The 27,301-nt window shown below is 36.5% G+C and overlaps 1 protein-coding gene across 1 annotated transcript; it reads left to right on the forward strand.

Moving 5' to 3' along the window:
• The first annotated feature begins 14,870 nt into the window (after nucleotides 1–14,870).
• LOC136263976 (52 kDa repressor of the inhibitor of the protein kinase-like) lies at nucleotides 14,871–18,388 on the forward strand. The gene has a single exon (XM_066058647.1). It carries the CDS (start codon nucleotides 15,613–15,615, stop codon nucleotides 18,373–18,375), a length of 2,763 nt encoding a protein of 920 aa, XP_065914719.1. The 5' UTR covers nucleotides 14,871–15,612; the 3' UTR covers nucleotides 18,376–18,388.
• Nucleotides 18,389–27,301: the final 8,913 nt, after the last annotated feature.

The raw sequence follows: 27,301 nt of genomic DNA on the forward strand, positions 1-27,301 counted from the left end.
CACTGAAGTATAGTAATTAAGTTTACACTTCAGGTAATGATATCGATCCCCTTGTTTAAGAACTTCTTTACTTTAATGACCCTAGAGTATATATGTCTTGCCAGGACTGCCTCACAACATTGATGTATTCTTGTTGAGCTGTTTATAAGCAAACAACATACCACCTATTAACATGCTTGCTGTGGAATTAAATTACACAGAATATGTCCATTAGGACATTAGAAGTCATTTATGTGGTTGATATACTATATGTACATTCCTGCTGTTTAGACTGCAGTTGTATCTTCTCCATTACACAATAACCCTGTTACGAAACTTCTATAAAGTTATACACATGCTTGTTACGGCTTAATTGGCTGCATGCTGACATTAAATTTTGTAAGGTACAGCTACAACAACATTAGCTAAATCAAAAAGATGTTCAGTCCAAATAAATAATATTGGTAGATATCAACATAGTCAAAATTTAAATGAGTTTAGTGATTAGGTATTAGCAATGACAACTTATTACTGTGACAACTTACTACATATTAGTGCTAAATAAGCTGTTAATTATCTTAAATATATTTATCTTACTCCTATGTTAGCTTTTACAGGTTTCCAAGTACTTATGCACAATTTAATGCAATATACACCATTCAGGGGGAAACTCAGTTCATCTTGACTTCAAGCTAGTACTGCAGTTTAAATGATCCAAAATAAATGTCACATGTACTAAAATAATAAGCAATTACACATTGTTACATACCTATATATAGCTATAAAGTACATGAGACAAAACAGTATGTGGATGGTAACACTGTGATATCTGCAACACAAAACATGCATGTAGGTATACTACAGATCTAGAAGATATGGTAAACTGCTCCCTCAGTGCATGTGCGCTGACTAACCAAATGATATTGTTTCATAGTATTAACCAATGAAATCTGTACACACAACCATATTAAGGTATGTACATATGTCATAAGGGAATTGCTTTCCATATATTATGTATTTGATTGATATCAGTGTATCAGGTATCATATTATGGTAGTTATATACATTACACAGGTCATAGGGGAAAACATCGCTTCATTGATGTCTCCAAATCACAGGAGACATCAATGAAGCGATGGTTTGACTTAAACATTTGTATAATTAGTTACATGGGTGTTACAGTAATTGTACACTGTAAAAGTCCACAAAAATATGTATACAGTATGTACTTCACACAAGCAGCAATAGTCTTAATGTTTCTTGTACTGAAACACTACAATGGTATAAGGTTCTGGAGGACCACAATGAATTTTTATTGTACAGGACATGTTGTTTTGTATGTTTCTTAGCTCTGGGGTGTGTTGATGTGTGTAATATTATAAGAAACTAGAAGAGAACCTGCTTTTGGTATTAATTAAGTTGTCATAAATTCATTATGCATGCCACTAGCAAAACACAATCGTAATTATCAGAGTCATCACTATTAAACTGCTTACCATTATCATGCAGTAATTGTCCATAAACACTGATCACAGTAAATTAGCAGGCTACCTTGATGTTTATCACAATACTGGACCATGACTAGTATGTGTCACTTGAAGGATCTAATCTTAAAACAGTAATAGTATCATTATTTGAATCTGTGTTGTGATGAAACCATTCGTTGTGTTTGAAAATTTCTAAACTGTTCAAAACTGTCCCCAGCCATTATATGGTTTAGAAAAATGTAAGCCGATCACATACCTTCTTAGCCTGAGGCAGCACTACCTAAAGCATTTGTCTCCTTGCACATATAGTGAGATGGCTGCAGAACTGTCCAATAGCTAATACTTCAATACCTTCAAATTTAACTACTGTTGAGACTGAAGTTGTCTTCACCGTTGGTGACTGGCTGACCATACATGTGTTCATGTCACATATACAGACTGACATACTGTTAAAGTATAATTCTTCCCTACCACTTTGTGACTGACAAAGTGCAGTAAGGTAGTGAATACCCTATCATGCAGAACTGGTTCCACTCAAGAGAATTTGATGACAAACCTTACTATTGAGGTGTGGTGTTAGAACAGACAGCATCCATTGCAGTCTACACACAATGTAAAGTTCAAGGGGAAACATGCCGTCCATTCATAGCACCAACAAACAAAACAGCTTAGTGAACCCAATCATAGTATTCCTGTGATCTTTATACAACTGAAATAATAGATTCTACAGATCACACACTGATTATAGCAGTAGTCAACATGTCTACTGTAACAAGTCTGTGTTGTAGCAAACAGTCTATAGTAGTGCTTTAACTATGTTTAATAAAAATCCCAAAAATGAAATTTAAGTCATGAACAGTTGTGGAAATTCTAGACAGGAAGTTCTACTGCTGAAAATAAATTCAGTTTTAAGTGCAAGATTTGTCCTGGTGAACAGAATTTGAAGGACCAATTGAAACCACTGTATAGTACATACAAATATGGATCCTTATCCTATACTCACATGAGATTCTAACATTTCATGTAGGCAAAACCAATTTATAATACATACTAAAATTTTCCTATCAAATCTTTTTCAATTGGCAATTCCTTATTCTCATTAAGCAGTTTCTAATATTAATGAAACAGAATAAGTGATACATACGTGTGACAAATTGTTTGGCCATGCATGCATTTTAAATTTCCAGATCAATATTTGCTGGAATGTACACATTAACATATGTATATAAATGAAGTATGTAATCATGGTATTTCTTTAAAGCCGATGTGGAGATAAGAATTCATTTTTAGAAACAACTGGAATTCTGACAGCTGTTAATTGTTTTATCCCAGATTGGAGACAACAGTTGTTTACTCAGACACCAGTTATCACTGACTGCAAAAACATGAAACCAATTAATATTAAATCTCTGGTAATTAAAACTCTTATATACTTCTGTGTAGTTAATACAATTGTACTATGTAATTCAGCATGGAGTTTATAATAAACAAACCTTTGAGTGTATGCTATTAATTTCATTCCTTGTATAGTTGGCTCTAATAGTGGAAATTGATAAACTCATTGTTATCCAGTAGTTACATTGCCCACAACAAAGTATAGCTATGTTCATAACTTTACAACTTGACACTAGGAATAGACTAAATTGTATGGGCCCACTCAGAATGTACTGTTATAATATGTCACAATGTGATGTGGAGCACTTGTACATATCCTCCACTATATTTAGATGGTGTACTATTATGGTGACTGATATTGATCACAACAAGTCTAACATGACCATGTAGAGGATGAGCTGAACTAATACTTCACTACTATCAGTTATTATGCATCAAAAGATCAAGATATTCTAATAAAACAGTCAACCACTCTAATAGAACAATCACTTTTAATGCTACTTAAATTTCAACATATTAAATTTCATCTAGAATACAATCTCAGAGCTTTTAAAATATAAAAATTCCTAGGGGCATGCCCCCAGTCCCCCATAAATAGTATCCATATGATTCAAACTCCACTGTATAACGTTCATTATCAAAGTTGGCATCCTGCCTGTTCCACCATTCCTGAATTGATGGGATATCATCAGTGTGTGATCACTGATCAGTAAGATGATTGGCTAGATTATACCATGACAACTATAAATTTAAAGTGCACTCTTGGCACAAATGATAGCCATCTGATTGTGAGTACCTGCATAGTTATGATACTAGAGTGTTTTCTATACAATGTGAATTCCTATAAACACAAGATACACATTTATAAAAGTTAAAAATTGATAACAGGGAAACATTCCTGTGATGAGCAGACACATATACTTTCTGTTTATAAACATTATTATGTATCAAAAATGGCTCTGATGACTTTATACAACATGTTTTAATTGAAAACTTAGTACTATACACCTTACGTAAAATGTTGTACCTATCATCAGGTAATCTGATAGGTAAAATACTTGAGGTGTTTGCCACCTTCTATTCATTGTTGAATAGATTAGTTCAGACGTATTGTAGTATGGGACCAGATGCTGTATATATGTACATGTTACCACAATCAGGCCAAAAGTATTTAGCTATAGTTATCATATTATGAAACATGCAGGATAGACGCATCACTGTTTTATATAGCTGAATAACAAAACGATCGTGATGGTCCAACTCTGTTAGTGCTTCTACTGTTCCAACACAATTGCTACTTTCTGCTGACCCCATAATATATTAGTTATATACTCTGCACCATAGAGAGAAGGTTTATGTCTAGTTAGGTGCTACATATATCATGTTTCCTCACACGATGAGTGGGAGATGATAGCATATATGTATACTAATACTTCATTAACACATTGTTTATATGTTTAACTGCTTCAATACCAGTCAGAATCCATTACAACATAATTTCCTAACATGGACACTGATCTACAACATTGTTATGAGTTCTGCTTCTTGTATGCAGTTTTCTAAGAGCAAGTGTCATTTTGCTAATGTTAAACTTTCAATTATATTGATACCTCACAAGCTGTGATTTCTATGTGTTTGCTAAATTCTACAGTTCACACTGTAGCCTCAAGTTAAGTGGTTGATGCCATTATTTTATCATCCAATAGAAAAGAAACACTACACCACACACTCCTACAGCAGTGTATGATGTGTGGGGGAAGACATGGCAGACTACTGGTCTGTGTACACTACAGCTCCAAACTATTAAATCAACTATATCAAATTATCATGTACACTTTTTAAAACTTCTAGATTAGGTTATTGGATTATGTATTTTAACCTACAGGTCTGGCCGGGGTGTTCATAGTCAACACATTTAGGTGGTGCAGAGTTCAACATTTGTTCTGGAACAGAATTCAGTATAATACAGCTGTACCATATAGTGATAATGTATAGTCTCTATAAGTCTTGGGCTATTATGACCATCTATGTGATATGTGTTAAAGCCTACAACCTGTATTTCACAACATACACTATTAGTTCAGCTACAGATCTACACATGTAAGTGATTGGAGCAGACATCACTGATCAAGCCGTATTATCACCATAAAGACCTACTGACCATTTTAAGCGTAAAGCACTTCAGCAATTTAAATACCTATAAGACTACAGACTGCACTTGTAAGTGTCAGATACGTATGCTATACAATGAGAAAATTAAAGGTGTTCCACTTGAGCACATGACAGGAATCATGTTGACAATGTAACACTAGAAATATAATGACTCGTCAATTTGTATCAGCCCACCAAAATTGATACATAAAGTTTACAGGAAGATGACCATATCTTATATGTACATATGTACAGTTGTATCTCATGAATGCAACAAACTATATCAAATAAAATAATTTAAGCTATTGAAGAAACCCCAATGTAATTGTAATACATTGTACTGCCAGATGTTGAAGTAGACATCTGGGGGACATGGTTAGCATGCCTATAGTAATAGGGTAAACAGCATACAGCTGTTGTTTACTGCTGCTCTTCATATCCACTACATTCAACAGGTCCCTTCTACCTGAAATAACTGCACAAACTACATAAACCACACTACACATGCACACTGACACAGACACACATGGGCATCCATGGGAAGTATTCCCCCCATTTAACCAATGGATGCTGGGTAACATAATTACAAGCAGTTTATTTAGCCAAGTAAGTGAACATTTCAAGGAAGGTGGAAGCCAGACCTCACACCATAGCACTTGAATCTCTTTGGTCCATCTCTTTTGCTGTGCACAATCTGCATGCATGTACGGTGTAAGCCCCATTGGTTGGAGTGTAAATCCAATGCAAGGGAACCCAGTTGCACACACTTGAACACATATGTACACACTATACTACATACTCTTACACCTGTTGAATGTGCACAACTTGTGTATGCATGAATACATCAATAATATGATCCCTTGTGATCTTACCTAAAATACTTTTATGTATGTAAATACCAAAATAAATATTGCAACCTACGTAACTTAATGTGTGAAGTACAATTATTGGGGGAAAGCCATCACAGTTATTGGATGTAACTGCAATTACAGAACTACATGTTATTTATAAACTTTGTGTTAACTCATATTTACCTCGATCACGTGGACATCAAACACTGCAGAAATCATCACAAGGAAGCAATCATTTTGTGTAGTGTAGCTATAAGGGTGCATGCATAAGCATTTGTGTGTGAATTAGACACTGGAACTACAAATAATATGTGACTGAATTTGACAAAACAAGGCTTCGACGCACAAAGCTTTGTTAGGAGATATGGCGATTTTAAGGAATCATTGTGTAATAACTTCCCAGTGCCTACAGCTGTGCAAACAAAATTTGCACCAATTGTTCATCTGTTCACTAGCTATCACTGAGTGGGTGTATACATTTCTGATACCCAGAATTTGCCCTGTTTTGAGCAGCTTTTTTCGAGCGGGTAATAATATCACAGGCGGTACTAATAGGGTGGGAGGGTGGGGGTGGACGGTACTAATAGGGTGGGAGGGTGGGGGTGGACGGTACTAATAGGGTGGGAGGGTGGGGGTGGACGGTACTAATAGGGTGGGAGGGTGGGGGTGGACGGTGCTCTTAATATACGGGTATAAAATGAAGTAAGAAGACGATTGGAATCCAGAGGCCAAGTTTGGGCTCTCCATGGCCCTCCATGGCACTCAGATTACTCCAAATTGACTGAGAACACTATTGGCGAGCTCTCTGTGAAGTCCCAGCTCACTACACACCATTATCACAGAGCCATGGCCATTTAATGGTGCCAATCTCACACTCGTGGCTTTGACAGGGTCGGAAGAAAGCTGCTACAGAAACCAGACTTGTCAGTGCTGAAGGAAGTACAGTGTGAAATATGATAGTGTATTAGACCAGCAATCCATTTCTGGTAAAATCGTAAGTTTGATTCTGTGTGTGTGGAAGCCTTGTTATGTGAAATCCGGTCACATATGGAGAAGAAGTCTTATATTGAAGGTCTAGGAAAGCCACAACTGAAGTTAATCATAATGGATTTTATTAGCATATAAGAACTAGTATGGGTTAAGAGCATCCTGTAATGTAGTAAGAAGCATTATGTCTTCATACCATATTGTGATGAATGCTGATCAAAATACTATAGGACGTGTATGCTTGTATGGAGAAACGTTTCATTGTCAATTCACAAGTTAGACTTGGCTACCTGACATTAGTTCAACTATTGTACATTTAAAAGGCACTATATTTTACTAAAGAAGTCATATGAAATGTGTTGTGTGTAATTTGCAGGTGCATGTGTGTAAAATATTGTAACCAGCATCAATAAATTTAATATTATGTACGTAAATGCTTCTGTTGTTTTGAGTAGCAGGCTACATGCTAGCATTAACCATTCTCAACAATGAAGTGTATCAATAGAAGCCATCATCAAACTTTACATGCACTCCACCCAATGTAAATTAATGCACTTTTGTTGTGCATGCATAATTATTTTTCAACGTACATTAACTGAATGTTATGGATCATAATATAAGAGGATTGCAGTATATACATCTTCATGCTTGCTCATTTTACTGCAATGATTCTCTTCAAAAAGAAACTGTGATCACTTTGAAATATGTTTCTGCATAATAAGAGAATTAAGATGGGAGACAATCAGGGCTACGCAATTTTTAATTCAAATGATGCATGTATATTGCAGGAATTCTGACTGCATCCATGATGGAAATCACAAGATTGGGCAGAGTTTGCTTCTTTGTCCACACAATTGTATAGAGTACAGGTAAGTGAGTACCTACATGCAGATACAGTCATTTTTTAACCACGTGGTTATTATTGATGCAAAAAAATGGTCTCGTGTAGTTGTTTGCATAGTTGATGTAGTGTAGTTTATTGTCACTTCATGTACTTATAAGGAAATATGATTCAACACATCTATAGCTAAACACTGACATTTATCATTATGATTTTCATTGTTTGCTCTAGTCCAATGACAACAGACCACATTCCTTTCACAAATGTTATCAGCCATTTAGCCCGCTATATAGATCACTTCTACCAGAGGAACTACATTTGCTTGTACACCACACCCAATTAAACCCTGTAAAGCTTTTTTTCATTTTCATTTAGGTTGTTGGTACCATGACATCAGTTCTGAATACTGTCTAACTGTAACTTATACAATAGATACTAACAAAGTGTAATTTCCTACATGAAGTCATAATTGTACGGCTGCACTAAACTACTGAGCTGTATACTACTACATTGGTAGTGACATGCATAGTATCAACACTCTCAACACTTTCCTTATTAAAAATTAAAAGTTGGTTTTGGAATATGTGCACAAACAGCGTGATGTATGCAACTTGTGTAGCAGTAAGCACTCTATGATACACACTAAAGAATAAAGTAATTTTTGTATGTAAGTGGCAAATTTGAGGTGGACTAAGCAAAGTTTATAATTAGTTATTTTACTGTTGGCTGTGAAGGATTATATTGTTTTTCATATGTAGATTTAATAAAACAACAAAAATACATTGTTACTATGTATATGACATACATACCATATATACCTATCTGTATAGAAACATACTGATTTGTAGAAGTGAGTGGGTAAAATAAACTGTAGATAGTGAAAGAATGCACTCTTTAAAGAATAGAATGTCAGTAATGTAGTTTACGTTTTTGTGCTACTAACATTTTGGTATGTACCAAGCTGCTTCCTTTTTAAGAATTATTCAACAAGTCCAATTGGTAGCCATGTCACTATGCATTATGGAAGGATCATAATACTTGCAAAGAATTGTATTCCAACAAGTCGTAATTAAAATTAATGGCACTATAAATTCTGTGGGGGAGGAAGAGGATATGATGCATGACACAGATCAGTGCATGGTTACCATGATACTGCTTGACGCAGTTGGTTGCATTTGATTTACATTATCATCATTATTTCATCATCTTTGTTATTTTTCCACTTAGCTATACATACATAACTATTTTTAAGAGCTCCACCGCTGTAAAGTATGTGGCCTATGTAGCTAAGTAGCTAACTATTTGTGCAATGACTGTGTGAATACTTGTCTGTCAAGTAGTCAGTACACACTACCTTATTACATCTTTGTTTTATCATGCAACATTAAAGTGTATTATTTGTGTATGTATAAATTCAGATATTGGCATATATAGCGCTGTAGAGTATAGTATTTAGTACCAAAGCAAACATAGCCAAAGATTAGAAGCAGAACTACTGGGTTATCATTAACAAGGAAGAGGCTTCGTCCGTGTCCTAATTATAGTAATGTAAACATCATTATATGTAACTAAGAGGAATTGTAGCCTGAGGGGATATGATCACACAAGTGAGCTAGTTACATCATAATGATATATTTCTCTTCTTCCAGTGATAATGCATTGAGACTGAGATTCTGTAAAGGTGAAATTGTGATTATTTAACTGCTCTCTTACAGTATGTGTACATGTGTTATTCTGAGAGGATGATGTTCATCATGTTCATGTTGAAGGTCACATTGAAGGTCACCAATGCTATACTAAGTCAGCATAATACAGCGGAGTACATTATAGTGAAGGTAAAGTGCCTTCTTACAGTGTTAAAAAATTAGAGATATATTATCACTCTGAAGAGTTCCCATATGTGACCCGGCCTGTCTGACTAAACCATGCAGCCTTATAGCCTTTCCAGATATATATCCAAGTTTAATCACTCATAACTTTTTGAAAAAGTTATGAGTGATTAAACTTGGATTATTTTCCATGCCTTAAAATTGTTTATGTATCTACTTGAAACTTTGTTAGTAATTGTGCCAAGCAATAGCCTTAAGTTGATCAAGTTCCTCACTCATTCAAAAATAGTTATCATAAATATAAGTTGTCAATTCATAAATACTATAAGACTGTATTTGTGACAGGATCACATACGTATATGGACATCAGGATTCAACTACCCCATGAGGAGTATGTTCTAAAGGTTGTAATGACATTGATAAAATGTATTTAAGTGGCAGTCTTTGATCAACTACAGTACAGGGTTGCAATTGGGAGCAGGGCCACCCAGAGAAATTAAGGGGCCCAGGGCAAAGAGTTAAAGTGGGGCCCTTGACCCCAAGTTGTAAGGTGAAGACCAAAAAAAAAAAAAAAAAAAAAGGTCACAACCTGCTGGCAATGACAATAACTACCCATCACCAACCATATCTCCTTATCTATAAGCTTGCTACACTGCTCCTCTGAAGAATACTGTGACTGCTCTATTTTAGATCTGACTGCTCTATTAGAGTATATCGATCTTTTAAACAGGTATTCAGAGGGCCCTTCATGGGGCCTCCTGGGGCCCCTTTCAGGCTGGGGCCCAGGGCAAAATGCCCCAGTTGCCCCCCCCCCTGTGGGCGGCCCTGATTGGGAGATGTATGACTTTATGTTTTTAGATAGGAATTGATTTATTCATACTGGGTTATGCTGCTCAGGTTGAATATAGAGCTGCAGTCTGGGCTCTCTTACAGGTTTGCTGTAGAAATAGGAGACAAGATGATATAATTAGAATGCAAGTAGTTTTCATAGTAAGTAGTTAAAATATTTTTTAATTAAACAGGAATTAGAAACCCTCTGAACACAAGAGACTGAATTTGTGCATATTATATTTATAATAATTACGGCCAACAAAGCACATTGCACAGGAAATAGCATTGTTTCATTGATACAGGCTGTACCTCCCAAAATGTCATCATCGTCTATACTTAGTAACAAATTACAACACTTGTGATATGTTACTGAAGAAGCCAGTCTTGCTTGCCCCTTACAAACACAGCAAGACTTAGTTTACATATGACTACCTCATAAATTTTATTGCTAACCGCAGCATTTAATCCCAAACTATTTTTAATTAGCTATTTATTAGAGTAGATGTACAGAACTAAATTAGGATCATTCTCCCATTATTTCAAGAACAATTTGAATGTTAACCATCCCTATATAGCTACCATGTATGTAACAATATATCTTCACAAACCTTAATTCATAGAATGTTTGATACTTCCAGTATAAAATGCATGTAACACCATTATTATTGTACTGTCGACACTTCACTACTATGTAATAACATCTTACACACACACACACACACACACACACACACACACACACACACACACACACACACACACACACACACACACACACACACACACACACAAAAAAAACTACACATGCACAAAAACTACACAATCATGCAAGTTACATATATTGTGATACGAATGACAATACTTGTCAGCTTTACAGATTGACACGAGAACTCATACAATTGAGCTAGAGTTTGCTGCCCAGCAACTCAGAATCCTAAAGTCAGTCACATCAAATGGTCACTAATTATACAGTGTAGCTATTCATGCAGTGGCGCAGCCAGGAAAAATTTTTACCGAGGCAAAGTTTATGCATTAACCTAGCTACAGTAATTATAATTGAGAGGGTTTGCTTCTGACTCAACTGATTCACAAATACTTTTAAGTACGGGTAGTACAGCATTTGCAGGTTGACTCTATACTTGTTATTGTTATTAACACTTTACAGTAACCAGCACTGAAGGTCTGCTTGGTTAGATGAAAGTAACTGTTTCAGAAGACTCTGAGTGTTTTGCTACATGTTATAAGCAATGCTCCAGCTTAGTTAATGTACAGACCCTAATTGACTAGTTTAATTGTATATAACCTCAACACAAAATACTGACTTATTCTGGAGATATTAGTAGTCAAGCCATCCCATGGACTGCAACGGGGAGATCATGGTCATGCACACTATATAGTTTAGTGATATTTAAGTCAGAGATTATCTCTTTCATCAAGAGTTCATAATATTTGTATGGCCCCATACAATATTATGAACCCTTGCTTTCATGTAATGCTCAACTGCATGTGGCTAAGCATGTCAAGCTAGGGAGACTGGGAGCATGCTCCCTCAAGGAAAATTTTGAGAATATATGCTTTGAAATGGCATGTGGAGGCTATACTTTTTATTGTAACTGCTAATGCATGATCAATTAGTCCAATGCAATGCCATGCTGTTGACTGATTGGAACTTTTGAAAAGTGGCTAATGTAAAGACAATTAACAAGTGTAATCAAAACAGCGGCTATAATCTGTACTGAATGCTCTATTAGAGTATATTACGATGACTGCTCTATAAGAGTATCTCGATCTTTTTACAAGTAGCTAACTGAAAAGTGTGTCACCATGGGCTCCAGCCCTGCTTAGTACTACAGTATAGATTCTATAATGTGTAGTACAGTAATCAATGCTGTTTAGTAACGTTTGAGTAGAAAATCTGTGGTGCCAAAACTCAGGCCTGCTCAGCCTGTTGTTGAGTATTTTTACTGAGGCAGCTGCCTCGGTTGCCTCAATGGTAGCTACGCCACTGTTCATGTACTATATAACAATGATGTACAATAACATCACTACCCTACATATGTTCCTGTGACATCAACTAAATAATTGTTATTCTCAGTATAGGCAGTAGTGCTGGGAAATATAATGAAATTTTGTATCATGATATATTTATTTATGTTGTGATATAATAGCTGGAAATTAATCCATGATAGAACTCACGTGATCTACCCAGTACTATGTAAGCTTGTATTTCTAGTTTTGCAAAGCCTTGCATTGCACCCTCATTGAGAATGTAGTTATATCACCATTAGATATTCTGGAACATGTACATCCAATCTAGTATCCTTCTACCATTTTGAAAGGTGCTAGGTAAATACATACACAAATATGTTTACTATCAGGGGCATAGGGAGGGGGGTCCAAGGGGTTCAGTAACCCCCCTGTACAATTTAGACTTCTGCAAGCAGGATCCTAACATACCATTTAGTGTGGCAGGACAAAATGAGTGAGTAATACAGTGTAATGGCACAGTACAACAATTGATAAAGCTCTCAGGGAAGGATTTACAGAGGTAACATGAGCCCTCTTCAAAACTTGTAAAAAGGTCGATATACTCTAATAGAACAGTCAGGTATATAATAGAACAGTCAGGTATATACTCTAATAGAACAGTCAGGTATACAACATGCATGTAAATATCCATATCCATATGACGTTTTTCAGACATTATAACATTAAATGAACTGAGCATGACCTTATACTGCTGTAGCTTTGGTGTGCAGTGTTTAAAGATATAGAACTCCAGTAATTTATCACTTGTGTTATGCAAAATGAATTCATGGTATGCATATTTGTATAGTATGTTTTGATTGTAAGTCATGACATTTGTATCAGTGGATTTATGGTTCCTATACCGGTGAGATAACTATCACTTACAGATTACTATATGCATCGGTGTCTTATGCTGTCTGTTTCCACTAGGTAGCTTTAGCAGGGGCACTTATATACATTATAATTAATGTACTTTTTGCATAAAATATAGCAAATTGCTGAGTTTTGATTCATTAAAATATTGAAAGTCTCTCAGCAGCTGGGGGCTGTGCCCCCAGACCCCTGCTTCTGGTAACAACTCAATACTGCTGTTGGAACCCCCCTTCAAAAAATCCTGGTTATGTCCCTGACTATGGTCCATGCAATGCAGTGGGTAGTAAGAACAGTAGTTCAAAGAGCCAATGCAATTACGCTTGTAATAGATAAAGATGACAAAGGTATCGCAGATTCAACCTTAAGACTAAGTATTGTAACTTGTCAGCTATCAAATGTTATGGGTATACTGTACATTGTGATATATTTTCATATTTTGTCATGGCATATGACATAAGAAATATCTATAATTGCCCAGGAAGTGTCCCACCTAAGAGACACAGCATATTGGAAGTGATTAGGATAATTATGTGGCATGCATGGCAATGACAATGAATGTCAGTATTATACACAATTGACCTATGCAACACTATAATATTATACATAGGCAAATGACTTGTACAAAACACACATAACACCTGGTGTAGAGTATTGCTGTGTATGTGTTTGTAATGTTATGTGTACTGCAGTACTAAAGAAGGGCTTTGCTGAGTACTGCGAGCTTAATTACTAAAAATATATATCAATGTCCCACAGGGCAGCATTCTCGGATCACTATTTTTTGTCCTTTTCATCAACCAACTGCCTAACGTCCTCTCTGCCATTTATTTTTGCAGATGACGCCAAGTGTCTTAAACACACAATCAGTTCAGACATATCTGAAATAGATCTCCTTCAAGAAGATCTAAACAACGTTTTTCATTGGTCTATAAATAATCATCTTAGATTTAACTTTGCAAAATTTGTCCACTGGTCCAGAAACACACTTGACACCTCCAACGGATCGGGATAGCAAACCCATCGCTACTCCTGAGTGTGTTAAAAATCTCAAGAGTACTAGTGACACAGCTAGGATCTATCCTGGGATAGTCATTATAAATTAATATCAGGTAAAGCTTACAAGATGTTGGGTCTCATATGAAGAAGCTTCTCAGTTAGTTGCCCAATATCAGCTAGAAGAAAGTTATACAGCAGTCTTGTGAGATCTCAGGTTTTATACTGTTCCCAAATTTGGAGGCCCTCATTAATCAAACACATAAACATTCTTGAAAGACTACAGAGGAGAGCAACTAAATTAATTTTATTCTTAATGACTTTCATTCAACATACAAGTCTCGCTTGGTGACCCTTAAGATGCTACCTTTGATGTATATATATGAAATCAATGATATCTTATTTTTCATCAAGTTGTACAAGTCACCAACATCACATTTAAATATTAAACTATTTTACAATTTAGCTCATCAAACACTAGATTTGGTTCATCTGCAAAGTTGGTTCACCACAAGTGCTCCACAAACTTAACTCAACACTTTTATTTTCACCGTATACCCCGCCTGTGGAACTCTCTACCTACAGTGGATTTAACTGCTCAAACAGAATCTATTAAACACAAGCAGGGGCTGATCCAGGAATAAATGAAAGGGGGTGGCTGGCTTAGTTCACAAGCTTTACATGTGCAGTAAGGGTGTAGCTATACACTGGTGAGAGAGGTGACTGCAGACAGCGTGCGGAGCACGCTTAGCGAAGTGCGAAGCACGAGCTGTCTAGGGGGGTCTGGGGGCATGCCCCCCCAGGAAAATTTTTAAAATTAGGTGTTCAAAACATGCTATTTAGATCAAATTTTACTTAGTTTCAAAACTTTTGTTCTTATACAGTAACTGTTGGCTGCTACTGCTACTGCCCTAACTACACTATAGTGTACAGATACAATATCCTAAAAGGGTCCCTTTAGGATAAATTGTATCTGTACACTGTAGTGTAGTTAGAGCAGTAGCAGCTAAGAAAAGCAGTAGCAGCTAACAGTTACTGTATAAGAACAAAAGTTTTACCGTAGCCCCCTTCCCTCCACCCTGAATCCACCAAAGAATTAGATTGAATCTGGAAGTGATTTTGACTGAAAAGAACAATTGTATGTAGCTACTAGCTAGAATTTCAGACAGTGTACTAGCTGTTTAGAAGAAACACTGTAAAGCTAGCTACAGCATATAGTTTAAAAACTTGTTGGCAGCTGTGCTATTATGTCCATTTAACAACTGCAGCTGTAAATGAACAAAACCATAATAATAAATGTCCACCTGAAGGTTTTGCTTCAAATAAAGTGCACTGTTAGTGTAGATGCCATGTGCTAGTTTGTACAGATGTCCAGGTCTATTTTAGATTATTTTAGATCAAAAGTTATAGCCCAACAAGGACAGAATCCTCTAAGTGAAACCCTTACTACTGATGGAAGTAACAGTGACAGTGAAGTTGGGGAAGAAGGTTTGATTGACAATGAGACTGAGTCTGGAAGTGAAACTCCAGTCACAATCACTAATGAAAGTGGTATCAACAATGACAGTGATGGGAATGAATGTCAATCTCAGGGCATAAATGAAGAGACAGAGGCTACCCCTTCCACTACTGAAAGTATTAGAGTTAATGCGGATTTCATTGAAGCAGCTAACTGGCCAGATAATTTGACAGTGAGCCTTCAACAATCAACTGGTGAGCTTTGCCGTGAGGTTGCACCAGAAACTTTCCATGATAGTGATCCTGTTGAATTTAATAGCAATGGTGAGCCATCTTATCCTAACGTGAACTTTGTATCTAACTCAGAATCTAGTGATATTCTGCAAGTGGCCATTAGTAGATCAAGAATAATAAAAGATCATGAAAAATATGAATTGATTACTTCATCACAAAGCAATCTAAGGAGCACTGATTTTGACACAGTCTACTTCACTGTTTCTGGAGGAAGGAAAAGAAAACAGATAACTTTTCAATCTCGATGGCTTCAAGATTACAAATGGTTACGTTATGGTTTGGAGAATAGTCAAGGAGGATGGTGTTTGCCCTGCATTTTGTTTTTAACTGACAGTGAAAAGACACATCTCGGTGCATTTGTGTGTACGCCCTTCAAGAATTACAACAAATCCAAGGAGTTGATGGAGAGGCATGCCAAACATGCATATCATTTGAGAGCAGTAGATCATGCCTTTGAATTTACAAGAAGGTGGGCTAATCCTGAATCAAGAATCGATAGTCAGTTAATTGATAAAAGCTCTAAGAATTTTAAATTTAATACTGAAGTATTGCCAACAATTGCTGAGACAGTATTATTGTGTGCAAAGCAACGAATTTCTCTCCAAGGTCACAATCAGGATAAGGTGAACTTTACACAGGAGCCATTAAGAAATGAAGGAAATTTCATTGCCATACTTAGATTGCTGGCAAAGAACAATAAAGCACTGAGCGAACACTTAATACTTGGTCCAAAGAATGCAAAATATACCAGTAAGACCGTTCAAAACGAGATACTGGAAATAGCTGCTGACCAAATTCGTGCATTTTATCGAACCTGCATACAGAAGTGTCCACATTTTTCATTAATTGCTGATGAAGCTACATCTCATGGTAAGGAGATTTTGTCGGTTTGCTTAAGGTTCTTGGAAATTGATAATGAAAATTTTCGTGTGAAGCCAATAAAGCACGAAGTGTTACTTGACTTCCATTTTCTTCAGAGGATAACTGGGAAAAGCATTGCAGATGGCATCTTGCAAGTTTTACAAAAACATGAAATTGATGTTAAAAATTGCCGAGGGCAGGCATACGATACAACAGCTTCCATGAGCTCTTCAAATTCTGGTGTACAAGCACATATAAAGAATAATGCACCAGATGCAGAATTTCAAGGTTGCTGCCTGCATAGTTTGAATCTAGTAATATGCCATTCTTCAAAGGTTCAAGCTGTAAAAAATATGATTGATAACTGTCATCAGGCGTTCTTATACTTCCACAACTCTCCAAAGAGACAACGGTTTCTTGAACACATAATTCAGCGCTTGTGTCCATCTGCCAGGAAATCTAAGATAAATGGGCTGTGTAAAACAAGATGGGTTGAACGGCATAATACTTTCACCACAATTTTAGAATTGTATCCTTACCTTATTAAGACTTGGGAACATATTTGTTCACCTGCTGATGATGACAATGAAATTTATCCTGATGGAAATACTTGGAACTGGGATTCTGAATCTCGTAGCACTGCTAATGGTTTGAAGCACATTTTTACTAGCTTTGAGCACGTGGTTGCATTTTTGCTATCAAAAGAATTATTGGAGCCGATTAAACCAATTGCAGAATGTTTACAAGGTAGACTACAAGAGGTATACTTTGGTTTTAAAAAAGTTGATGAAGTCAAGGAGCATTACAAGCAACTTCGTGAAAATGTAAATGCTGAACATAATAGAATTTATCATAAAGCTCTAAATCTATGCAGGGATATTAGCAGCAGCGAAAGTATGCCCCGTGTTATAAGAGGCCGTCAAACTAGACCAAACCCTACAGTAAGCTCACCAACTGATTACTGGAGAGTGACAATTACCATTCCTTTGTTAGACTCAATTATAAGTGAATTGGAAGCCAGATTTTCTGTAGATACACGAGCACATTATGAACTGTGTGCATTGGTGCCCACTGTAATTACCACAAAAGACGAACATCAACTGTGTACCATCTTAAAATCTAAATGGAGTCATTTGCTACCAGCAGAAGATGACCTTGACAGTGAACTTGCTAGATGGAAAGCTCACTGCAATAAATTCCATGCCACTTTAAAGGAGAAGTCTATAACTCACTTGCTGAGTGAAGATGCAGATCCAATATTCTTCCCCAATATAAGAGAACTCCTGTGCATATTGGTAATACTTCCGATTGGAAGCACTGAAGCAGAAAGGACCTTTTCTTGTCTCAGGCAAATTCATTTGTGGTTGCGCACCACTATGACGGATGAAAGACTGGGCAACCTTGGGGTGTTAGCAATGCAAGGATTTAGCTTTCAACTGAATGTTGAACAAATATGTAAAGAGTTTGCAACTAAACATAGCAGAAAAATGTGTACAAGTAGTGTTTTATATGATTAGTATGAGCTGTTAATGCTTAATTTGCATGCCGTGATATATAGTTTAATCCAGGGTGGGTGGCTAGCCACCCCATCCACCCCCCCTGGATCAGCCCCTGACAAGTTATATCAAGACACACGGTAGTGTGTCGTGCGGCCCAAGAAGCCGGCGCGTAACACCCGTGAGTATATTGACAGGAAGAAAGAAAACGCAATTTTCGCACCTCCGTAGCTCTGTGCTTCCTTGATGAAACAAGATCAAGACACACGGTAGTGTGTCGTGCGGCCCAAGAAGCCGGCGCGTAACACCCGTGAGTATATTGACAGGAAGAAAGAAAACGAAATTTTCGCACCTCCGTAGCTCTGTGCTTCCTTGATGAAACAAGACGATTTTTGCTGTGGACATTCCCTCCAACTGCAGCACTCCACATTCCAAATTTGAGCGAAATCGCTTCGCGCGTTCCCGAGATATGCGACTTCAAAAATTGGATCAGTTTCTTCGTTTTTTTCTTCTTCTTCTTATTTTTCTTTTTCTTGTCGCACACTTACAAAAACTGCTATAAAACGCGAACGCGTTATCCGATTGCCTTGAAATTTGGCACACAGAAGGGGGATATAAAGGCGCATCTCGGTACCAACTTTGGCTGGAATACGATAAACAGGCAAAGAGTTATGAGCGATTATTAACGAAAAATAACACCAATATGTTGTCACGCCTACAGGGTAAACCGCGTATGGGAAGAAGCTGAAAATCGGTGGGTGAATAGGTTAACTATTGAACCTCAAACCTTTTGTGGTTTGAAAGAAATCGAGCTAAAAACCAGGAAGATACAGCGAAAAACCAACAGTGTGTAACAATTACGCAATCGAGATCAGCTAATAAAAAAACGACTGCTTGCCACGCCTACCAGATAAACCGCTTAGGGTAATGCTTTGAAAATCGTTGTCCAGATGGAGTAATCATCTTAGAAAGGCTCATCAATGGTGTAGAAGAATCAGACTTAAAGCCACGGAGTTATAACACGAAATCCAACTTGGTGCGGCAAGTGCGAGATCGAGATACTCTAATAGAGCAGTCATCCTAATAGAGCAGTCACCCTGAAGAGAATTCAAGAGATCAGCTAGAAATAAGAAACCTGTATAGAGATCAGCTACACACAAGTCACCCTGTAGAGAGATCAGCTAGAAGAAGTTACCTTGTAGGGAGTTCATGCAACTATGGAAAGAGATAGTTCAGCTGGAAAAAATCACCTTGTAGAGTTCAGCTACAAAGAAACCACCATGTAGAGAGTTCAGCTACAAACAAATCGCCCTGTGGAGAGATCAATAGAAGAAGTTACCTTGCAAAGAGTTCAGCTACAAAGAAACCATCATGTAGAGAGTTCAGATACAAACAAATCTCCCTGTAGAGAGATTAGCTAGAAGAAGTTACCTTGTAGAGAGTTCAGCTACAAAGAAACCATCATGTAGAGAGTTCAGCTACAAACAAATCTCCCTGTAGAGAGATCAGCTAGAAGAAGTTACCTTGTAGAGAGTTCGGTTTCAAACAAATCACACTGTAGAAAGATCAGCTAGAAGAGGTCACCTTGTAGAGAGTTCAGTTACAAAAAAACCACCATGTAGAGAGCTCAGCTACAAACTAGTGACCTTGTAGAGACATCAACTAGAAGAAGGTACCTTGTAGAGAGTTCAGCTACAAAGAAACCATTCTTTAAAGAGCTCAGCTGCAAACAAATCACCTGTAAAGAATTCAGCTACAAATAAATCACCCTGTAGAAAGATGAGCTAGAAAAAGTTACCTTGTAGAGAGTTCAGTTACAAAGAAACCACCATGTAGAGAATTCAGCTACAAACTAGTGACCCTGTAAAGACATCAACTAGAAGAAGTTACCTTGAGAGAGTTCAGCTACAAAGAAACCATTATTTAAAGAGCTCAGCTGCAAACAAATCACCTATACAGAATTCAGCTACAAACAAATCACCATGTAGAGAGATCAGCTAGAAGAAGTTAACTTGTAGAGAGTTCAGCTACAAAGAAACCATCATTTAGAGAGTTCAGCTTCAAACAAATCACCTGTAGAGAGTTCAGCTACAAACAAATCTCCCTGTAGAGAGATCAGCTAGAAGAAGTTACCTTGTAGATCGTTCAGCTACAAACAAATCACCCTGTAGAGAGATCAGCTAGAAGAAGTTACCTTGTAGAGAGTTCAGCTACAAAGAAACCACCATGTAGAGAGTTCAGCTGCAAAGAAATCACCCTGTATAAAATTCTGCCACGAACAAATTGCCCTGTAGAAAGATCAGTTAGAAGAAGTTACCTTGTAGAGAGTTCAGCTACAAAGAAACCATTCTGTAAAGAGCTCAGCTGCAAACAAATCACCTGTACAGAATTCAGCTACAAACAAATCACCCTGTAGAGAGATCAGCTAGAAGAAATTACTCTGTAGAGAGTTCAGCTACAAAGAAACCACCATGTAGAGAGTTTAGCTGCAAACAAATCACCCTGTAGAAATACAGCCACAAACAAATTGCCCTGTAGAAAGATCAGTTAGAAGAAGTTACCTTTTAGAGAGTTCAGCTACAAAGAAACCACCCTGTAGAGAGATCAGCTAGAAGAAGTTACCTTGTAGATCGTTCAGCTACAAACAAATCACCCTGTAGAGAGATCAGCTAGAAGAAGTTACCTTGTAGAGAGTTCAGCTACAAAGAAACCACCATGTAGAGAGTTCAGCTGCAAAGAAATCACCCTGTAGAAAATTCTGCCAAAAACAAATTGCCCTGTAGAAAGATCAGTTAGAAGAAGTTACCTTTTAGAGAGTTCAGCTACAAAGAAACCATTCTGTAAAGAGCTCAGCTGCAAACAAATCACCTGTACAGAATTCATCTACAAACAAATCACCCTGTAGAGAGATCAGCTAGAAGAAGTTAACTTGTAGAGAGTTCAGCTACAAAGAAACCATCATTTAGAAAGTTCAGCTTCAAACAAATCACCTGTAGAGAGTTCAGTTACAAACAAATCTCCCTGTAGAGAGATCAGCTAGAAGAAGTTACCTTGTAGAGAGTGAAGCTACAAACAAATCACCCTATTGAAAGATCAGCTAGAAGAAGTCAACTTGTAGAAAGTTCAGTTACAAAGAAACCACCATGTAGAGAGTTCAGCTACAAACTAGCCACCTTGTAGAGACATCAGCTAGAAAAGTTACCTTGTAGAGAGTTCAGCTACAAAGAAACCATTCTGTAAAGAGCTCAGCTGCAAACAAATCACCTGTACAGAATTCAGCTACAAACAAATCACCCTGTAGAGAGATCAGCTAGAAGAAATTACCTTGTAGATAGTTCAGCTACAAACAAATCTCCCTATAGAGAGATCAGCTAGAAGAAATTACCTTGTAGAGAGTTCAGCTACAAAGAAACCATTCTGTAAAGAGCTCAGCTGCAAAACAAATCACCTGTACAGAATTCAGCTACAAACAAATCACCCTGTAGAGAGATCAGCTAGAAGATATTACCTTGTAGATAGTTCAGCTACAAACAAATCACCCTGTAGAAAGATCAGTTAGAAGAAGTTACCTTTTAGAGAGTTCAGCTACAAAGAAACCATTTTGTAAAGAGCTCAGCTGCAAACAAATCACCTGTACAGAATTCAGCTACAAACAAATCACCCTGTAGAGAGATCAGCTAGAAGAAATTACCTTGTAGATAGTTCAGCTACAAACAAATCACGCTGTAGAAAGATCAGTTAGAAGAAGTTACTTTGTAGAGAGTTCAGCTACAAAGAAACCATTTTGTAAAGAGCTCAGCTGCAAACACATCGCCTGTACAGAATTCAGCTACGAACAAATCACCCTGTAGAGAGATCAGCTAGAAGAAGTTACCTTGTAGATAGTTCAGCTACAAACAAATCTCCCTGTAGAGAGATCAGCTAGAAGAAATTGCCTTGTAGAGAGTTCAGCTACAAAGAAACCATCATGTGGAGAGTTCAGCTGCAAAGAAATCACCACTGCCCAAATTTCAAGGCAATAGCTCTTTCCAATCTGAAGTTATCAATTGTCAAAGTTGGCAAATTGGATGTGTGTGGAAGGCCCCTTTTTGCAAATCCGGTCACATATGTATTATATATATAATTTGTACATTTACTGATAAAATATTTAAAGTATATCTACTTCATCTTTACTTCTTCCTGTAGTAAAGAAAAAAAACATAGGTTAAAAAAGTCCCAAAGCTGGCCATAGGCCGGCTTTGGGGTATACAAATGCAAAAAGAAATGAAATCTAATCCAAAACAGCCAAGCTGTAAAAAAAGTGTGCGGCCCTCAGAAAGGCTATGGTGAAAAAAGATGTGAAATCCAAGGTGGCGGCCAAGAAATGGCTGTGATGGTAGGTTAATGGTAAAAATTTTAATAACGACAATTCAGGTGAATTTTTGTGCCGCTTCACAAAATTTACCTGAATTGTCATTATTAAAATTTTTACCATTAACCTACCATCACAGCCATTTCTTGGCCGCCACCTTGGATTTCACATCTTTTTTCACCATAGCCTTTCTGAGGGCCGCACACTTTTTTTACAGCTTGGCTGTTTTGGATTAGATATCTATATGTGGAATTACTTCTTACAAGAGTTTGACGACAACAATGTACAGGGATACATACCTCTGTCCCCTGTAGCTGCTGTGTAAGAATGACAAAGCCTCCATTTTATGACAAACTATAATAACACTAACCCCTCCCACTTTTCCTATAAGAAATTTATCAGTTCTGTAATTAATTAGTTATCTAATTTTATGTTAATGTAATTTAAGTTTTGTAATTAATTTTTATGTTAGTGTAATTTAGCCCTTGGCAGGTCTTGCCAATGGCTTTCAGTACATTATGCTCTGTAAAACATTAATAAATAAAAATCAATCAACCAATCAATTCAAAGGAGGTTTCAACTGGAAAGTAGGTCCAGGATGCAGGGGTCTGGGGGAGCAGCCCCCAGATATTGATGAAGATTTAATTTTGCAGACAGTCAAATGCCAGTAGTTTGAGTGCTGCATAACAAAATAGGTACGTATATGGTCAACTATTAGCCTATATAAGTATATGTCTGACGATCACACAATCGCACACACACACACATACACACACACACACACACACACACACACACACACACACACACACACACACACACACACACACACTTAGTTTTAATGTACAATTAGTTTTAATCTTCAAACAAATGATAGTAGCATTGAATTAATGTGAAACTGAAAGTTGTTATGATGTGATACATGTGTTAACAACAAGATGAGGAATGAATTATTATGAAGCCAAAACTGTGGCAGACTTTATTAAACATTTGCTTTGTATGACTTTGTAATTGTTTGCTTATGAGTGTGCCATTTATGATTTTTGTTTTGTAACAGATACACAACATGTCTCAAGGTGCTGCATAAGCAGCACCAAATTCACCTGAATTGTTGATATTAAATTTTTACCATTAACATATGTTCATTAGGACATTAGAAGTCATATATATGTACATTCTTGCTGTTTAGACTGCAGTTGTATCTTCTCCAGTACACAATAACCCCATTAATCTTCTATATACATGCTTGTTACAGCTTGGCTGCACACTGACATTAAATTTTGTAAGGCACAGCTACAATATATCAACATTAGCTAAATCAAAAAGACATTCAGTCTAAATATTGGTAGATATCTACATAGTGAAAATTTAAATGAGTTTAGTGATTAGGTATTTATAATATTATTCAAATTAGCAATGACAACCTATTATTGTGACAACTTACTACGTGTTAGTGTTAAATGAGCTGTTAATTATCTTAAATATATACGTATATCTTACTCCCATGTTAACTTTTACAGATTTCCAAGTACTTATGGACAATTTAATGTGGTATACACAATGCAGGAAACTCAAGTTTGTCTTGACTTCAAGCTAGTATTGCAGTTTAAATGATCCAAAATAAATGTCACATGTACTAAAATAATAAGCAATTACACATTGTTACGTACCTATATAGCTATAAAGTACATGAGACAAAACAGTATGTGGATGGTAACCCTGTGATATCTGCAACACAAAACATGCATGTATGTATACTACGTACAGTTCTAGAAGATATGGTAAACTTCCCCCTCCCTCAGTGCATGTGCACTGACTGACCAATTGAAAATTTTAGTCTGATGATATTTCATAGTATCTGTATGTACCAATGAAATTTGTACACACAACCATATTAAGGTATATTATGTCATAAAGGAATATGTATTTGATTTCTATCAGTGTATCAGGTATTATATTATGGTAGTCATATACATTACACAGGTCATAGGGGAAAACATTGCTTCATTGATACCTCCCATGATGTAATAACAGTCTATAGTTAGTAGCTTAAACATTTGTATAATTAGTGTATACAGCAATTGTACACTGTAAAAATCCCCAAAAAATATGCATATACGGTATGTACTTCCCACAAGCAGTAAGCCTTTTTTAGTCTTAATGTTTCTTATACTGAAACACTACAATGGTATAAGGTTCTGGAGGACTGCACTGCATGTACAATGAATGTTTGTCGTACAGGACATGTTGTTTTGTATGTTTCTTATCTTTGAGGTGTGTTTGTGTTTTGCTAGTTAATTGCTTAATGAATTTATGACAACTAAACTCATACGGTTCTCTTCTAGCTTCATATAATATTATACACATCATAATTATCAAGCCAGTAAAATACCTAGTCTTCAGGGAATTTGATTCACCAAATTTCTTATAAGTGACTCTATATCTGCTACCCTGTAAGCACCACCCTATCGGCTGGTATCACTGTTGCTCAATCAGTCATTTGCTGCTACAATCTATTAAGTGCTATATAATATATAACCTTAAGCAGCAAAAATCTCATAATATTTTCATGTGATGTTCTGAAAGCAGTATATTCAAAGTTGTGTGAAAACAGATTCCAGATACTTATATTTATGAGAATTATATTAGCAGAGCTGATGGGAAGTCAATAAAGAATTCAAGATGTTACTCTATTGGGGTAGGAAATGGTGGAGCCACTGTTTCTCATAATATCTTATAAGAGTCATCACTATTAAACTAAAAAATAATGTACAGTAATTATCTAGCAAGCCACCTTGATGTTTATCACAATACTGGATCATAACTAGTACGTGCCACTTAATCTTACAACAGCACAGTAACAGTATCACTATTTTGTGATGAAACCATTCATTGTGTTTGAAAAAATCTAAATTGTTTAAAACTGTCCCCAGCCATTATATGGTTTAGAAAAATGTAAGCTGATCACATACCTTCTTACCATGAGGCAGCACTACCTAAAGCATTTGTCTCCTTGCACTTCTACATATGATAGTGAGACTGCAGAACTGTCCAAATTGTTCATTAACTTAATTATTTAACACTTCAATGCCTCCAAATTTAACTACTGCATGTTGAGACAGAAGTTGCCTTCACTGTTGTAACAAGGTTGGTGACTGGCTGACTGTACATGTGTTCCTTTCACATATACAGACTCACATACTGTTAAAGTACAATTCTTCTGTGACTGACAAAGTGCAGTAAGGTAGGGAATAACCTATCATGCAGAACTGGTTCCACTCAAGAGAATTTGATGACAAACCTTACTATCGAGGTGTGGTGTTAGAGCAGACAGCATCCATTGCAGTCCATAAACAATGCAAAGTTCAAGGGGCAACATGCTGTCCATTCAGAGTACCAACAAACAAAACAGCTTAGTGAATCCAATCATGGTATTCCTGTGATCTTTATACAACTGAAATAATAGATCACACACTGATTAAAGCAGAGTCAACATGTCTACTGTAACAAGTCTGTGTTGTAGCAGACAGTCTATAGTAGTGCTTTAACTATGTTTAATAAAAATCCCATAAATGAAATTAAAGTCATGAACAGTTGTGGAAATTCTAGACAGGAAGTTCTACTGCTGACAATACATTCAGTTTGAAGTGTAAAGATTTGTCCTGGTGAACAGAATTTGAAGGACCAATTGAAACCACTGTATAGCACATACAAGTATGGATCCTTGTCCTACACTCACATGGGAATCTAACAGTTTATAATACATATAATTAATTACTTACTAAAATTTTCCTATCAAATCTTTTTTCAATTGGTAATAGTTTGCAATCCCTTATTCTCATTAAGCAGTTTCTAATGTTAATGAAACAGAATAAGTGTTATGTACGTGTGACTGGAATGTACACATTAACGTACGTATATAAATGAAGTATGTAATCATGGCATTTCTTTTAAAGCCGATGTGGAGATAAGAATTCATTTTTAGAAACAACTGGAATTCTGACAGCTGTTAATTGTTTTACCCTATAGATTGGAGACAACAGTTGTATACTCACTGAGACACTGACTGCAAAAACATTAAACCAATTAATATTTAATCTCTGGTAATCAAACTCTTACATACTTCTGTGTAGTTAATACAATTGTACTATGTAATTCAGCATGGAGTTTATAATAAACAAACTTCTGAGTGTATGCTATTCATTTCATTCCTTACATAGTTGAGTTGAACTGGCTCTAACAGTGGAAATTAATAAACTCATCGTTATCCAGTAGTTACATTGCCCACAACAAAGTATAGCTATGTTCATAACTTTACAACTTGACACTAGGAATAGACTAAATTGTATGGGCCCACTCAGAATGTACTGTTATCATATGTCACAATGTGATGTGGAGCACTTGTACATATCCTCCACCATATTTAGATGGTGTACTATTATGGTGACTGATGTTGATCACAACAAGTCTATCATGACCATGTAGAGGATGAGCTGCACTAATACTTGACTACTATCAGTTTACTATGTATCAAAAGATCAAGATACTCTAATAGAACAGTCAACCACTCTATAGAGCAATCACTTTGAATGCTAC

Source organism: Dysidea avara, chromosome 8 (genome assembly GCF_963678975.1).
Source record: "Dysidea avara chromosome 8, odDysAvar1.4, whole genome shotgun sequence".
NCBI lineage: Eukaryota > Metazoa > Porifera > Demospongiae > Dictyoceratida > Dysideidae > Dysidea > Dysidea avara.